The sequence below is a fragment of the Ixodes scapularis genome, unplaced genomic scaffold (genome assembly GCF_016920785.2).
Source record: "Ixodes scapularis isolate PalLabHiFi unplaced genomic scaffold, ASM1692078v2 PGA_scaffold11__112_contigs__length_91849675, whole genome shotgun sequence".
Taxonomy (NCBI): Eukaryota; Metazoa; Arthropoda; class Arachnida; order Ixodida; family Ixodidae; genus Ixodes; species Ixodes scapularis.
Genome location: NW_024609837.1, coordinates 52,888,958 through 52,905,721, shown reverse-complemented (window position 1 = coordinate 52,905,721; position 16,764 = coordinate 52,888,958). Strand labels below are relative to the sequence as shown.

At 44.2% G+C, this 16,764-nt stretch overlaps 1 protein-coding gene across 1 annotated transcript in view; it reads left to right on the top strand.

Annotated features, from left to right (window-relative positions):
• LOC115333086 overlaps nucleotides 1–883 on the top strand; it is a 54,051-nt gene extending 53,168 nt beyond the window's left edge. Inside the window, exon 10 of the mRNA XM_042289104.1 lies at nucleotides 813–883. Within this exon, the coding sequence (XP_042145038.1) occupies nucleotides 813–883 (71 nt within the window). The remainder of the gene's footprint in view (nucleotides 1–812) is intronic.
• The last annotated feature ends 15,881 nt before the right edge of the window (nucleotides 884–16,764 follow it).

The following is a 16,764-nucleotide window of genomic DNA, read 5'->3' as shown; positions in this document are numbered from 1 at the left end:
AGGGTCAAATTCCACAACTACCCTGTCACCAGAAACACCAAAGGAGCCATCCAGTACAGAAGGGTCAAATTCCACAACTACCCTGTCACCAGAAACACCAAAGGAGCCATCCAGTACAGAATGGTCGAATTCCACAACTACCCTGTCACCAGTAACACCAAAGGAGCCATCCAGTGCAGAAGGGTCAAATTCCACAACTACCCTGTCACCAGAAACACCAAAGGAGCCATCCAGTACAGAAGGGTCAAATTCCACAACTACCCTGTCACCAGAAACACCAAAGGAGCCATCCAGTACAGAAGGGTCAAATTCCACAACTACCCTGTCACCAGAAACACCAAAGGAGCCAACCAGTACAGATGGGTCAAATTCCACAACTACCCTGTCACCAGAAACACCAAAGGAGCCATCCAGTACAGAAGGGTCAAATTCCACAACTACCCTGTCACCAGACACACCAAAGGAGCCATCCAGTACAGAAGGGTCAAATTCCACAACTACCCTGTCACCAGTAACACCAAAGGAGCCATCCAGTACAGAAGGGTCAAATTCCACAACTACCCTGTCACCAGAAACACCAAAGGAGCCATCCAGTACAGAAGGGTCAAATTCCACAACTACCCTGTCACCAGAAACACCAAAGGAGCCATCCAGTACAGAGGGGTCAAATTCCACAACTACCCTGTCACCAGAAACACCAAAGGAGCCATCCAGTACAGAAGGGTCAAATTCCACAACTACCCTGTCACCAGAAACACCAAAGGAGCCATCCAGTACAGAAGGGTCAAATTCCACAACTACCCTGTCACCAGAAACACCAGAGGAGCCATCCAGTACAGAAGGGCCAACTTCCACAACTACCCTGAACCCGGACTATTGCTAATATTGAGTCCCGCTCTAGCCTTGTGCGTTTTAATCGCACGAGTTTCGGTAACACGGGGCTCATACATTCGCGCTTAGTTGTTTTTTCATCAAATATTTTCGTTGCAAACTCGAGCTGCCTACTTTTTTTCTGATGTTTCTACAAATAGTTTCTGGCTTAGGGCATTCAAGCAGGAGAGTTTGCTCACGTTTTCTTAGTTACAAGTCACGCAAAATTTGTGTTTCAAGTATTGAGTGTAAAGGCTCGTTTACAAACTTCCAACCGAGTACGACCGAGAGAGACAGGACCGGTTTTTAAGCCTCTTCCGACCGCGTAGGACCAGATGCGCTGTTGCGGAGCAGGTCCTACTCCTACGCCGTCGCAAGAGGCTTAAAAACCGGTCTTGTCTCTCTCGGTCTCACTCCGTAGCAAGTATGTTAAGGCTACTCCTTGAACTGGTAGCCCCGCCTGATACGAATCACGCATGTCCCCGTGACTCCCGGCGTAACCAGACGTAAGCTAACGCAATCGTAAGTAGGCAGTGCTGTTTAAACCGGCCTTTATTCTGAATCGCCGACATCATGTTCGCGCCAACAGTTTCGCGCAGTGTAGAAATCTTCAAAAAATAACGCGTGAGTGTGGTCTAGCCGGCACGGCATACGTGGTTTAAACAACACCACTTGACTTTTTTTTTCTTCATTTCCCTTTCGTGCTTCTCTTAACTTTTCAGTTCACTTTCAAACCGATTGTGTGTTGTCTAGAATGTTCCTGAAAACGGAGTTTTTTTTATAAAAGAGGTCGTAGCTTGCAGAATACGAGTGGCTTGGTGCTAGGTTTTCGATCTTGTTGCGGACATCGACACTCGCGACACCATTCATTTTATGGTACGTTTTTGTTGTTGTTGTTTTTACACCAAAGTTTTTCTTATTAAACGTTTAGCTTTTCGGATATTCCCCGCTTTTCTTACTCGTCATTCACTACGACATCATGTTAAGAGTGTTCAAGATCACGTAAATTTCTAGTTAAGTATGTTCCTGGTCTGGTTGGTGTATTACATGACCAGTTCAAGTGTAAATAAATGTTTGGTTTTGTGTACTTTCTGTTTTCTTTAGTTCATTAATGTTTGCCCTTTCTCGAATAAAGCTGGTTCAAAGTTAGCGCCTAATCCGTCCCTTGGAATGATGCCATTGGAATGCTGGCCTTACGGTTCCCTCTACTTCAGGTGTTCCAGACCACCTTGCTGTCCACCATGCTGTCAACGGCGCCGAGGGCACTACGAGGAACGACGACTACCATCGACGGATACAGTCTGGAGCCCGAAGCGCTGAACAAGACGAGCACCTACCAGCCAGCCTTCTTCGCGGCGACCATTTCGCCGGGAACGGACGTACACTCGCTTTTGAGCGTGCAACCATGGTCATCGATAAGAGGCGCGGGACCGCTTGACTGGCTTCCACCAAACCGTCATTCGAGGCACGACACCGCCATTGGAATGCTGGCCTTACGGTTCCCTCTACTTCAGGTGTTCCAGACCACCTTGCTGTCCACCATGCTGTCAACGGCGCCGAGGGCACTACGAGGAACGACGACTACCATCGACGGATACAGTCTGGAGCCCGAAGCGCTGAACAAGACGAGCACCTACCAGCCAGCCTTCTTCGCGGCGACCATTTCGCCGGGAACGGACGTACACTCGCTTTTGAGCGTGCAACCATGGTCATCGATAAGAGGCGCGGGACCGCTTGACTGGCTTCCACCAAACCGTCATTCGAGGCACGACACCGCCATTGGAATGCTGGCCTTACGGTTCCCTCTACTTCAGGTTGGTCCATCACACCTTGAATGTTACAAAGACGATAACCCATTTTTGATTGCGGTGTCGTGCCCGACCCAAGCGTACACATTCATTGTTTCTGTCCATTGCTTTGTAACTCAGAAGATTAGAGCTCTACAGCTACTCCTTTCCGGTGACATCGAGGAAAATCCTGGACCAATGTCAAAAGAACAAGAAAAGCAACTAAATCTTGTAGTGTCCAGTGTTCAAGGCCTCGAAAAAGGTCAGGCTGAAGTGCTTGTCACTCTGAGACAACTTCGAGAAGACCTAAACAAAAGTGACGCTATTGTTGCATCATTATCAGCTAGGGTGGCAGCCCTTGAGACGCACCAGACTGTCATACCGGATGTAAAAGAAGAAATCACCGCAGCTACTCAAGCACTGTCAAACGTCAGGCGTGAGTTGACTGTTCTGGGGACGCGTTGCGAGGATAGCGAGAACAGACAGCGGCGCTCAAACTTGCTTTTTTATGGATCATCAGACAAAGAGGGGGAGACCTGGGCTGAGTCAGAAAAGCTTGTTCTCGATATCTGCTCTGCGCACCTTGGTTTACCATTAGAACCTGGCATCATTGAACGCGCCCACAGGATTGGTCGTTTCGGCCCGAATAAAAAACGCCCTATCATTGTGAAGTTTTGCTCAACAAAGCAAAAGGACCTAATACTAGGGAAAGCTTACAAGTTCAAGGGTACCACGTTTTCTGTAGGCGAAGACTTTTCCCCTGCCGTGCGTGAAGCTCGTCGAGAACTCCTACAGTTTGCCAGGCCCCAAAATAAACCGTTTAAACTAAAATTTAACAAACTTTCGATCGGAGCGCAGATTTTTGTTTATGACCCTGAAAGCAAGAGGGTTGTGGAAGACAAGCATCCATACCATCTGTGTGATCGAGACTCACCCCAGTGCCCCCAGATTAAAAAAAAAAGTTCTTTTTCTGTACTTTACACTAACATAAGAAGTATACTGCCAAAGCGTGAAGACCTTCATTTATTAACTGACTCTTGTGCTGCCGACTTTGTTTTCCTAACGGAAACATGGCTAAGACCTGACATAAAAGACTCTGAAGTGTTTCCCACGAATTTTAATTACAATATTTATAGGTGTGATAGAGACTTCCGACGTGGGGGTGGAGTACTAATTGCTGTACGGAATCATATTGTAGTTTCTTTTGTTCAAATTCCTACTTGCCTTGAAATGGTATGGCTACGGCTGCATTCCCCCTCCGCGTGTATCTTCCTTGGGGTGTGCTATAGACCGCCCGACTTTGTTAATGGTTTTTTTGATAAGCTTCATGACGCGCTCTCTTTCATCTTCAACCAATCCCGAAACGCATCATGCATTCTCTTAGGCGACTTCAATTGTCCTGACATCATTTGGGATACTCTTTCGTTCTCGACTCATATTTCAGGAGAACTCGTAGACACATGTCTTACATTTAATCTATCGCAGCTGATTACTCAACCTACCAGATCAACCCAAAGAACAAGTCATATTTTAGATCTATGCCTCACTACTGACACTACACTTGTTAAAAATATAACATACCACCCACCCATTAGTGACCACAACGTAATTCATTTCAACATTGAATTTGAAACTCAGCGGAAATCACCATATTTTAAAACCATTAAAGACTATAATAAAGCTAATTACTCCGCAATTAACAATGAGCTTGAAATATTTTTCGATAGTTTTCAGCATGGCTGTATGAGCAGGACAGTTGATGAAAACTGGATTCTCTTCAGAAATAAACTTGCATACCTTGCCGACACTTACATACCATCAATAAACCTAACTTGTGACAAATCAAATCCCTGGTTCACAAAAACGCTTAACCAACTAAACAGAAAAAAGAAAAGACTATTTAGCCGTGCCAAACAACTGACTACCGATCTCGCTTGGGAACAGTACAATGACATTGCTAAAATTTATAAGAAATCTATTACAGAGGCGAAGGCAAAATTCTTTAACAATGACTTAGTAAACATTCTTCGCAATAAACCTAAAAAGTTCTGGGAGGTAATTAATCCAAAAACGTCTAGACCTGTACAACTAATGAGCGATGATCGGTTGCCATTATCGGATGAAGAAAGCGCCAACTGTCTTAACGACTATTTCACCTCAGTCTTCACCACAGATGACCACAGTAGCATGCCTCATCTTAACAACGCCTATCACACTCCCATGGCTGCCATTGGTATAACGTATGCAGGTATCATAAGCTCTATAGAAAGGTTACAGTTGTCGTCGAGTTCTGGGGACGACAAAATTAATTCCAAATTACTGAAAAACACTAAACTACACTCAGCTCGTTTTTTGTTAATAATCTTCCAACAATCTTTGTCTTCCGGCGAGCTTCCTACAGATTGGAAAATTGGCAGAGTGGTCCCCATACACAAATCGGGGGATCGAACTTCACCATCAAATTATCGTCCTATATCTCTAACCAGTGTCCCCTGCAAGCTACTTGAGCACATAATATATTCAAATGTCATGAAGCATTTCGAAAATGACCTCATCCTCTTTCCAAACCAACACGGGTTCAGACAATCATATTCTTGCGAAACGCAACTTGTACAACTTGTTCATGAAATACACAGTAACATCGATAATAACATACAGACAGACGCCATATTCATTGATTTTTCTAAAGCATTCGATAAGGTATCCCACAGTTTACTCATGCTCAAGATAAACCAACTTCACATTCATCCACTCGTAACATCATGGATAGGACAATTTTTAACCAATCGTACTCAGCATACTGTTATTAACAACCAGTCGTCAGCTTATTCTCCTGTGTCATCCGGAGTCCCCCAGGGGAGTGTTCTCGGACCTCTGCTTTTTTTAACATTTGTAAATGACCTACCAGATCGCATAACATCCTGTATTCGACTTTTTGCTGATGACTGCGTAATTTACCGATCTGTATCTAACCTGAACGATAACATAACCCTACAAGCTGACCTTAACCTAATAGCCGACTGGTGTAAACAGTGGAAAATGACAATTAACTTTTCTAAAACAAATCTCGTTTCCTTCACGCGTGCTCATAGTCCTCTCTCTTTCACTTACACCATGTGCAGCCAGGTAATTACCAAGTGTCCATCTTACAAATATCTGGGTGTTCACTTATCTGACGATCTCTCATGGAACACGCATATAACACACGTCCTGTCTAATGCTAACCGCTCTCTTGGGTATCTTCGACGGAATCTGAAACTAGCACCATCATCAGTTAAACAACTAGCCTACACTACACTCGTAAGATCGCAACTTGAATACGCGTCATCCATCTGGTCCCCTTGGCAACATTCATTGATAACAAAGATAGAGGCACTTCAAAATCGCGCAATCAGATTCATTTTTTCAGATTATTCACGAGACACCAGCATCACTTCTTTACGAATGAAAGCTAACCTTGATCTCCTCTCAACCAGAAGGAAATTATCACGCCTGTCTCTTTTTCACAAGATTTACTATCATAACCATGACATCAGAACTTCACTATTATCCCCAGCCACTCGTATATTTCCTCGCATTGATAACGTCTGTAAAGTTCGTCCAATTTTCGCATCGTCAGTTTCGTTTCTTTACTCCACCTTGCCATTCACAATAACGGACTGGAATAGCCTGCCTAACAGTATCGTGACCCAGACAGATTATAATACTTTTATATCCCAACTGACCATCCATCTGCATTTACACTAATAGCAAAGTCAACTCGTGTTTATAGAAATGTTTTATTTGGGTATTTTTCTGTTTCATCAGCTGTTTTTCCCTAAAAATGTTTTAAGTGTGTGTGTTTTTTTTTTGTTTTTTTTTCTTCTGTTTTTGCTGCTTTATATAACAATGTTTTCCAGCATGTAACCCACTTTTTTGTTTGTTCCTTTATATGTTTCTTCAGCAGTTACACCCACCTTGTGTAATGCCAGCAATGGCCTTCAAGGTTTTTAATAAATGATGAAATGATGATGATTTTATTATAAGCGGAAAATATGATTTGCTAAAGTTTTACTAGCTTGTAGGGCTATAGCAGCGTAGGCGTTACAGCTAAAATATTGTAAAAGAAGATTTGTCACCGAAGGAATTATGACTTTTGTAAGAAATCGTGTTTCAGTCCATATTAAAATTAGCTTGTGCCTCATTGCAACAATTGTGAGCTGTCGGTTTGTTATGCATATCCTGGTGAGCGAAAATAAATTTTACCTTTTTTTCTGCTTTTTTGGCGACCACCGCTGTTTTTGAAAGAAAAAAAAGTTAGTGAAATATACACTGTTTTATCCGCATTAAACTGCATTAACGCTACCAGCGCCGGCTCTTGTTACTTGTCTGCATGGCTGGTCAGTACCGGCATTTAAGTGTATCGCAATACTACCTTCTAAAAAAGATCCGTTTTTGGAAAGCTCTTCGACGCCCCAAGAGCTCTTTCAGCTCATGAAGAACGGTTTCGCCTCCAGCACCATCGCACCCTGGCGTGCTAGAAAAGACACTGGGCGATGAAGACTTCTTTTGCATCAAAAAAGGAGCTTAAAAGAACCCTTTATGGGCTTTTCACAAAGAATCCTTTTAAAGGTTGCTTATAAAAAAAAAAAAAACTTTTTAGGGTGCGAAATATGGAGAAGCCAAAGAACCCATAAGAGTTCTTTTACGGACAGATTGTTTTAGAGTGCACGTCCGAGATGATTTTGAAAATGTTTATTCCTGTAACGAGACACATTTGAAAAATGGTTGTATTTTAGTAGTTAAATGCATTTGGAATCGATCGGTTGCATCGCGATTATATGCCAGGCTCAAGTATCTCGTTTTATTTGTTATTGAAAATTAACTGTCGGGTTTTTACGATGCTCTGAAAATCCTTTTGGCGCGAGGTGTCCCAAACTTTATATGAAGCCCCCGCTTAACCCCTCTACGGGGAAAAAAAACAACCTGAAACGAAATCCCAATATACTACAAACAGTCACTAAAACCAGAGCATTATCATTTGATTATGCCACGAACTGCTTCTTCCGCACTTACAACGATTCAGAAAAAAACTATATTTTCCTGTATATCTGTATCTGTATGCCGGGTTAGTTCCTGGCAGTTTGTCCAAACGTATTTCGTAAAGATTCCGTTTTATCAACAACAAATGTATCTCAGTATTTGTAATAATAATGTCTTTATTGCACGAAGAAAATATACATCATTACAAACAGGTCCGCAAAAGCACGTGAGTGCTTGTAGGCGTGACCTGGCAACCAGCAGAGAACTACTAACATCAAATAATGCGAAGCACAAAATAAGCAGAAAAACGAAATACTCTTGACCCGTACAACAATTTAAAAATCGTAGTTACAACACCAATTTCTAAGCTTTTTTTATCACTTTCAACGACTGTAGGTGTAAAAGTTCATTTGGCAACAAATTAAAGTAATGAGGAACGTAAAAAGACCGAACCCGCTTTCCGTAATTTGTGTACACCCTAGGGAGGGCGAACCGTTCTATTTTTCTCAAAACCTTTTGTTTTTTTACAGGTTTCTTAGAAGTATTATTAAAATAATTCTTAACTAGCATTTCATAGATATATAATCTTTCAGTTGACAAAAGCTGTAGCGAACGCATTTTTGACTCTGTTCTTAACTCATTCAATTTGATTCCATATGCTAAATTTCTACAAATGATATGCAAAATATTATCTAATTTACTTTTTCTAGAGTTCGAACAAGAACCATAAAGTGTGACACCATACCGAAGCACTGACTCTCCCAGAGCTTGAACAACCCTCATTCTCAAAGTCAGGTTGGTTACAACTCGCAAACGATATAAAAATGCAGATACTGCGCGAAGTCGTTTCGCAAGATGCTCAATGTGACTATTCCAAGAAAGATGTTCATAAAAAAAACACCCAGATATTTTAACGAACATACACATTCAAGCGCCATACAATTACATCTCTCGCAGTTAGATCGATGTAGAACCAGCGGTATATTAAATGTTACTGTTTTATGAGGATTACGGAAACACATTAGTTTCGTTTTATCTATGTTAACACAGATACGATTGTTTCTGAACCATGCCATTAACTCGTAGATATCGGCTTGAAGGGACGACAGAGCTTCCGATTCATTGTTTCCCGCGAGTACAAGATCGGTGTCATCGGCGTATTGAAAAGCGCGTGAAAAAAAGTTCAATTTACCTATTTCATTCACATAGATGTTAAAAAGAAAAGGACCCAAAATAGATCCTTGGGGGACACCAGAAGGAATTATCAGTAAATTACTTCTAAAATCACCAATCTTTACTAATTGTCCCCGTTCTGAAAGGTAGCTGGTTAAAAACTTTATATATGGGCCTCTAAAGCCCAGGTGCTCAAGTTTGTATATCAGTAACCTGTGATCAATTGAATCGAACGCTTTTCGCTTTTTTTAAATCTAGAAATAAAGAGAGGACGAAATTGTTTCTATCAATATTATCATGAATGTGGTCGGATAATTCTTCCAGCAATGTAATTGTCCCTCTATTTTGTCGAAACCCGTACTGTGAGTGACATAGTAAAGAATGCTTATCAAAAAAGGAGGTCATGGACCAAAATACAAACTTTTTCATAATTAACGATAGTACGGGCAAAATAGAAATGGGTCTATAGTTTAACATCTCTTTTCTACTTCCTTTCTTAAAAACAGGCCTCACCACAGCAATTTCAAGACCATTCGAAATCTTTCCCTCAGAAAAAGATGAATTCACTATTTTTAATAAGAGATGTTTTAGTTTTTCGAAATTAACTACAATGCCCCTTAAACGAATTCTATCATGCCCCGGCGGTTTGGCCACCGACATACTTTTGATAACTATTTTTAAGTCTTCTTCTAACATCTGTGGCAAGTACGCGGAATTTTTACACCTTTCTTCGCATGTGTTGAAAACGGTAGAAGAGCCATGACCCTGGTATTGCACATCTGTTGCACCTTGTATGAACGAGGCATTGAACTTATTGCACAAGGACTCTACATCGGAGTCTCCAAAAGCTTTTAACACCGTTTGATCAATATTTTCTTTGCCTTTACCCCCCATTAATTCGTGAACAACATCCCAAGTTTTTTGGGATTTACTCTGATGAGTCTGTAAACGGGCAACGTAATGTCTTTTCTTTGCTAATCTTATTTTTGCAGTTACCCTATTACGGAGACTTCTAAATTCTTCTTTCAATACGATATTTCCAGGGTTGGTTTTACATCTGTCTCACAGTTTGTCCTTTTCATTGCACAGCTCTATTATTTCTGAAGTGATCCATACATTCTCACATTTTCTTTGTTTAAGCTTAATTTTCCTTTCACATGTACTGTAAATATTCGCAAACCATTCGGTCATTCTTTGGTAGGTTGTATTATGATCTAAAGTGAGCAAACTATCCCAGTCATATTCATTAATTAATTTGTCTACTTTTTTGTTATCAATAATCAGCTTACAGAGACTATCAGACTGGCTCTTCAGGACCTCCCCATACACAACAAGCGCTACAAAATAGTGGTCGGCCACTTCTTGTTTAATTACACCGGAAAAGAATTTTAGTTCGTTTAGCCTCACAATAATATGATCGATACATGTGCTCGTAATTCGGTTTCCGAGACGCTCTTCTCTTATGAAGTTTGATATCACGTTTTCTAGTCCAAAACCCGATAACAAGTTAAGGTAATCCTCGACTCCGTACTTGGACGTATCCAGTACATCAATATTAAAGTCACCCGCAAGTATCAGTCGCCTATTATCAAACGCATTCAAAAGCTGCGTCATTTCATCGAAAAATAACGGAAGATTAGAACTAGGTGGCCTGTAAACAGAGCAGACGGTAAAAGACGTAAGCTGATTAGAGATTGTAATCACCAACACTTCAGCATGACTACAAGATGTTATTACTTTCTCGGAAAACCAGCCAGACTCAATAAACAGAAGTATTCCACGACCCCGTCGCCCTTCTCTACACAATGAAAAAGAATGATAATCTTTTAACGTAAACAAAGTGCTAGTTTGTTTGACAACATTTATTTCAGTTAAAATTAAAACATCTATACAATCAACTCGATCGTTTAGGTAAAGAAGTAAATGATCCCAATTTTTTTGTATGCTTCTTATATTAATATGAAGTAAATTAAGTTTCATTTTACCTTTAGTAGAGACATCTAGCTCATTTTTAAGATGGGCATCCCATTCGAGGAACGATTGAAATATAGCAGACATTTTTAAAGAATTTTCAACAGATCTTGATCGTTATTGATACGAATAGCGGGCTTCTGCTCGCTATGACGGACAACAATTTTTCCGTTTGTGCACCAGACATATTTATAATGTTTCTCCTTTGCGCACTGCTTAGCGCTCCAAAACAGTTGTCTAAGAGACTTGGTCAGGTTCTCGTTAACGAAAATGCGTTCCTGCCGAAGTACCACACGTTTAGTAATCCAGAGGTCTTTTACAGCGCGGTCCTTAAACCTAAGGATGATAGGCGGGATCTTTCCTTCATGAAGGCCCAGTCTATGGACGGCTTCGATGTCATCGGCAGTTGGCACTGGCAGTTGTAACTTAGTGGCAAGCCACTGAATCACATTAAGCAGGTTTTCCTTTTATTTTTGTTGGACACCATGGATTTCGACATTATTCCTTCCGGAATATTGCTCGATGCTGTCCACGGTTGCCTTCAGTTCCCGAATTTCTAGGTCTTGTTTCAAGATTACAGATTCCATTTTTTGCATATTTTTGGCGATTTCTCCGATAGCATCTTCCTGAGTTTTCATATTCTTAAGTACTTCATCATACTGGGAGCTCATCATTGCCATAGACGCCTCAATACCTCCCACAGTCTTTTCCTCCTGAGTCAGTTTTTCTACCACTGCGTCGTGTTTAACAGACTGCACGGAAATAGACTTTTCCATCGCATTCATTCTGTTAAGTACCTCGGTGAGTATTGTACTCATACTCGTAAGCTGCGTCATCAGTTTCGCGAGCTCTGATTGATCGCCGTTCTTCTTTGGCTGGCTAGATTCATTCGAATCTTTATCAGCTGAAGCTTGTCTGGTGAAATGCGTTTTACATGGAGCACATTGCCACGCTTTTATCTGTTCGCCCAAGAATTCTTTCAATTTAGTCTTGGTAACCCCGGCACATTTTCCGAGATAGTACCAATGGGCATAGTCAGAACACCTTATCCCTTGAGCGTCTGGTGAAAACGTTTTAACGCATGCAATACATTCTCGTTTCTCATCACCGTCGGCCATATCGATTCTAAAACAATAGTAAACTCCAAAGCGAGGGCCAGTCCAGCAGAGCGTAAAACAAGCTAAAAAAAAAAAAATAAGAGACTGTGTTTTACCTGCAAACGCAGAAGAAACAGGCGTTAGCGTGCGTAGTACACCCTGCTGGACTGCAACCCGCAAACTGGAAAGGACGCCTTATGAAGCCTCGCACGGTGTCGAAATAGAACCCACGTGATTTTATCCGCCAATGTCGTGGACGGACAGTTTTTCGAAGGTTATCAAGTTCACTTTTGAAGATACGTCGAAGTGAACAGCGTAATCACACACCCGCCGATGGCAGCTGATCTTGTCGTATCGTCTTGTCGGGTAAAGATACAGTACTTAGCCGTGGACGGTAGAATGACGCCTGCAAACACGCAGGTCTACCGGTGCAGGCTTCGCTGGGCAAGTGGCAGCTGATCTTGTCTCAATTGCGTTGTCGGGTGAAGAAACAGGACTTAGCCACTCGGCAATAGCTATGACGTCTGCAGACTCGCGGGTCCCCACGCTCTTAGAAAAAAGGGGACCAAAAGGAGGTAACAGACCACCTTTACCACCCTCCTCCCGGCCAGGGGGGAAGCGCTCCGCTTGTTACCTCCTCAGGCGCAGCGGACACTAGGAATGCGGTGCTAGAAGGTGAAGTTCGCCTCGAAGGGGCACCAAAGAGGTAAATATTACCTCCCAGAGGGTGCACGTGTTCGAGCACTGCCAAAGCCTGGGCGCTGCGATTGGCTGTGGAAAGGCGCAAACCAGTTCGCTAATTGGTCTCCTCGTATGACACGTCATACTTCGCGCATGCGCGGGAGAGCTCTCGCCCGGCCGACCGGGAGCGTCGGCGCCACAGGTCGGCGCCTTCCCCGTCGACGCTCCCGGTCATAACCGCATAACGGTCTTTCTTCTCGAACGTTCGACGGAGGCGTCCCTGCGCAGGAACGTTCCTTATTGTTCTGTTCGGCTCAGTCTCTTCTTACGAGGTCACTGAGAGCACTGCATTGACTTCAGTCGAAGATCCAAGTTGTGTGCACCGTATGCAGGTAAGGAAATATTCTGCGCGGGCGGCAGTTGACGTCGGTTATGACCGCCCGGGAAGGCGACCTCCGTCTTCCTTAGACAAAGGTTTGGCGGACATGTTGGCACGTTTGAAGGCGTCGAGCGTTCGATAAAATTAGTGTGTGGCGCGAACGCAGACACGGTTTAGACCATCGAAATTCATAAAGAGCAAGAACAGAAATGACTGTCGCTTGCACTAGCGCATATTTAGAAGGTTGACATTCGCTAACCAGTGGCGTAACCAGCAGTTTTTCCCGGTGTATGTGTGTGCGAATGGAGGAAGGGGAGAGCGGCGGTTCGGCGAGCCGGGCGGCCGGGCGACAAGGCGCCTTTTGAATCGGGGGTCGCCTAGGTTTAAGGCGTGAGGGGGTAGGAGGTTTTCTCTTTTTGGGGCCGTTGGTGTGTCGCGTCGGACGTTAAATTGAGGATCTGATCAAATATTTGAAAATCTCATAAGGTGGTTGGTGTCTTTTTTTTTTTCGCAGAGCAGTACTCGATCAGGCATTCATTGGCGGCACCGGCCAACAGGCGCGATTAATTCTCAACGTCGTTGATATTTGTAAAAGTCAGTGTTGAACACTGATTTTTAATAGCAACGTTTTTGTTTGTTTGTTTTTAATTTAACGAGGTTTAATAAATAGTTGGGCAAAATGTCACGTTATGAAATACCGAATATAAATGTCTGAGCTAATTATTCGTGCGCTTCACAAACATTAATAGTAGTATATTACGGAATGAACCATGAAGGTGTTACCGGCAGCGAGACTAGCAATTATATTGTCTTGGCATTTTCTTTGCGTTTGATCAGGCATTTCTAAAACATCATTCAGTAGGCGAGTTAGATATAACTCAAGTTTGCATTATTTGAAGTTGATTGAATATATTTCTTTCGTCCTGCGGCAACGTTGTAGGGTGATTTCGCCGAGGGTACTGGATGCCTGCTACCTTGGACTCATCTCGTGACAGTTCTTAACACCGTTAACTGCAGGTAAGCGTAGTTCGATATTGTTGTGTCTTGGAAGTGGGACACCAGCCGAGTAGTAACAACAACTTGGTTTTATTGACAGCCAGCCGTAAGACCGCGCATACCGCTGGTCCAAAAACACTCTCCTGTGTCAAAAGCCGTGCTGTGCTTATATCAGCAAAGAGGACGAGAGGGAAGGGGGGCGGCGCCCTAGCTTAGACACGTGGCGATGACATAGCTGATTGCTATCGGAATACAAACACTACATTCCCCCTTCCCTAGATGATGCTTTAAATACACAAGTTAACACTTAGAACTAGAACGGTTTTGCTTTTTAACAGAGATAATTGGAAAAGTTAACAGTCCAGGACACAAAACCACAAGGTGCGTAGGCACAGTCACTGCGTTGGTGTGTACCGATCTGGGGGACGTCTTTCCCTTGTTGGGTACCGAGATCGCGTGGAGGTTCCGCTGCTCCTGTCACCTGGCGAAGGCCCTGCGTCGTGATCTGGGTCCTCAGAACCGGGTGGTTCTGGGTCGCCTCTTGTGGAAAACTCTCTTGTGTCGTCAGCAGCTATGGCCGGTGCTTGATCATGGAGTTGCCCGGCGCACGGTTCAGTACCGGTCGCCGATTCCGACGGTTGCCAGGGAGCCTCACTACGGTCGCAGTGATTGTGGTTGGCAGACGTTGTCTCTCGGTCCGCCTCCCTTGGACGTATGTGGTCTTGATGCCTCTTCCATTCCATGACCCCACGTGGTGTAGTCACCTGTAACACGTAAGAGACTGGTCCCGTGCGTGATGTCACCATCGCCTCCAGCCACCTTGGACCTCCTCTAGAGTTTTTCACAAACACTCTGTCACCAATGGCGAAGAATCTCCGAAGTTCTTTTCGACCGCGTGTCTGTTGGAACTGTTTTTGTTCTACCACTGAACGAGCACTGGGCTTCAGTAAATCCAGACGGGTTCTAAGGGGTCGCCCCATCAAAAGTGAAGCCGGAGAGTGCTGGGTAGTTGCATGTGGCGTATTCCGGTAAGCTAGAAGAAAACTGGCCAGTCTCTCTTCAATTGATCGGCCTTTGACGTCCTTGCGAAGGGCTTCTTTCACTGTTCTGACGAATCTCTCAGCCAACCCGTTGCTTGATGGGTGATAAGGAGCGGATCGCACATGTTTTACCCCGTTCATTTTGAGGAATGACTGAAATTCTTTACTGCAGAACTGCGGCCCGTTATCTGACACGACTACCTCTGGCAATCCAAAACGGCTGAAGAGGTCACGCAGCTTACCAATGGCGGCTTCTGCCGAGGTCGAGGGCATCAGGAACACCTCGGGCCACTTTGAATGGGCGTCTACCGCCACCAAAAAATTGCGTTGAAGAAACGGGCCAGCAAAGTCCAGGTGGAGCCGGGCCCATGGCCTTGTAGGCCAAGCCCACGGATGAAGGGGAGCTTGGGTAGGCAGCGCCCGTTGCTGCTGGCAGGCCGCACACGTTTGCACGGTGTTCTCCAGGTCGGCGTCAATTCCTGGCCACCACACGTAGCTGCGGGCCACTTCCTTCATCCGCACCACGCCGGGATGTCCTTCGTGCAGCTCGTCCAGGATTGTCTTCTGTAAAGATGGGGGAACCACAATGCGCATTCCCCACAACAAACATCCTCGGTCCACCGACAGCTCCAGATTTTTCGAAACGAACGGCCTCATCCCTTCATCCGTAACGCGCTCGGGCCATTGTCCTGTAACCGCGTGAAGTACCTGACGTAGGGTCGGGTCTCGTGAAGTTTCCCTCGCGACGTCGGAGTTTGTTATAGGGAAAGTTTCCCACCGAAGTGCGTAACAGGCGGTTACTTCGTCGTCGTCTTCCTTTTCGCCGCTCCGGGGAAGTGGTAGACGCGACAAGCAGTCTGCTTCTACGTTGCTTGCGCCCGAACGGTAGATCAGGTCGTAACGATAGGCCGACAGCTTAATGGCCCACCTCTGCAAACGGGCTGCGGCAATGCTTGGTATCCCGGTCTTCGGGCCGAAAATCGTCTGTAGAGGCTTGTGATCAGTTACCAAGCCGAACTGTCTGCCATAAATGTAGTAATGGAACTTCGTAATTCCGAAAACTAAGGCTAGCGCTTCTCGCTCTAGCTGACTGTAGTTCCGCTCACTCGGTGATAACGTGCGCGATGCAAACACGATCGGCCGTCTGGACCCATCTTTTTCCACTTTCGCTAGAACAGCGCCCAACCCGTATGATGAAGCATCACACATTACCTCAAGCTGGGCTTCCGGATCATAATGTGCCAACACCGGCGCTTTTACAAGCAATCTTTTCACTTTCTTAAACGCCAGATCACACTGTTCACTCCAGACCCACGGCGCATTTTTGCAAAGCAGCTGATTCAGCGAGAATATTACCGTCGATAACTCCGGCAGAAACTTTCCGTAGTATGTTACCATGCCCGTAAACGTTCTCAGCTGCTTTTTATCGATTGGAACGGGGGCTTCTAGCACGGCCTTTACCTTCTCCGGCGTTGCTGATATTCCATGTTTACTGATAACGTGACCCAGAAACTGCAATTCCGGTTTCAAAAATTCACACTTCTCTGCCTTAATCCGCACTCCCCTTTCGTGCAACCGGGTTAGTAGCGCATCTAGGTTTTGAAGGTGTTGTTCCGTCCTGTCCCCCATTATCAGAATGTCATCTAGATAACATATTACCCCCTTCAGTCCCTTCAACATGTTGTCCATAATCTTTTGAAAAATCGCGGGCGCAGACGCAACTCCGAATGCTAGGCGATTTACTGCGA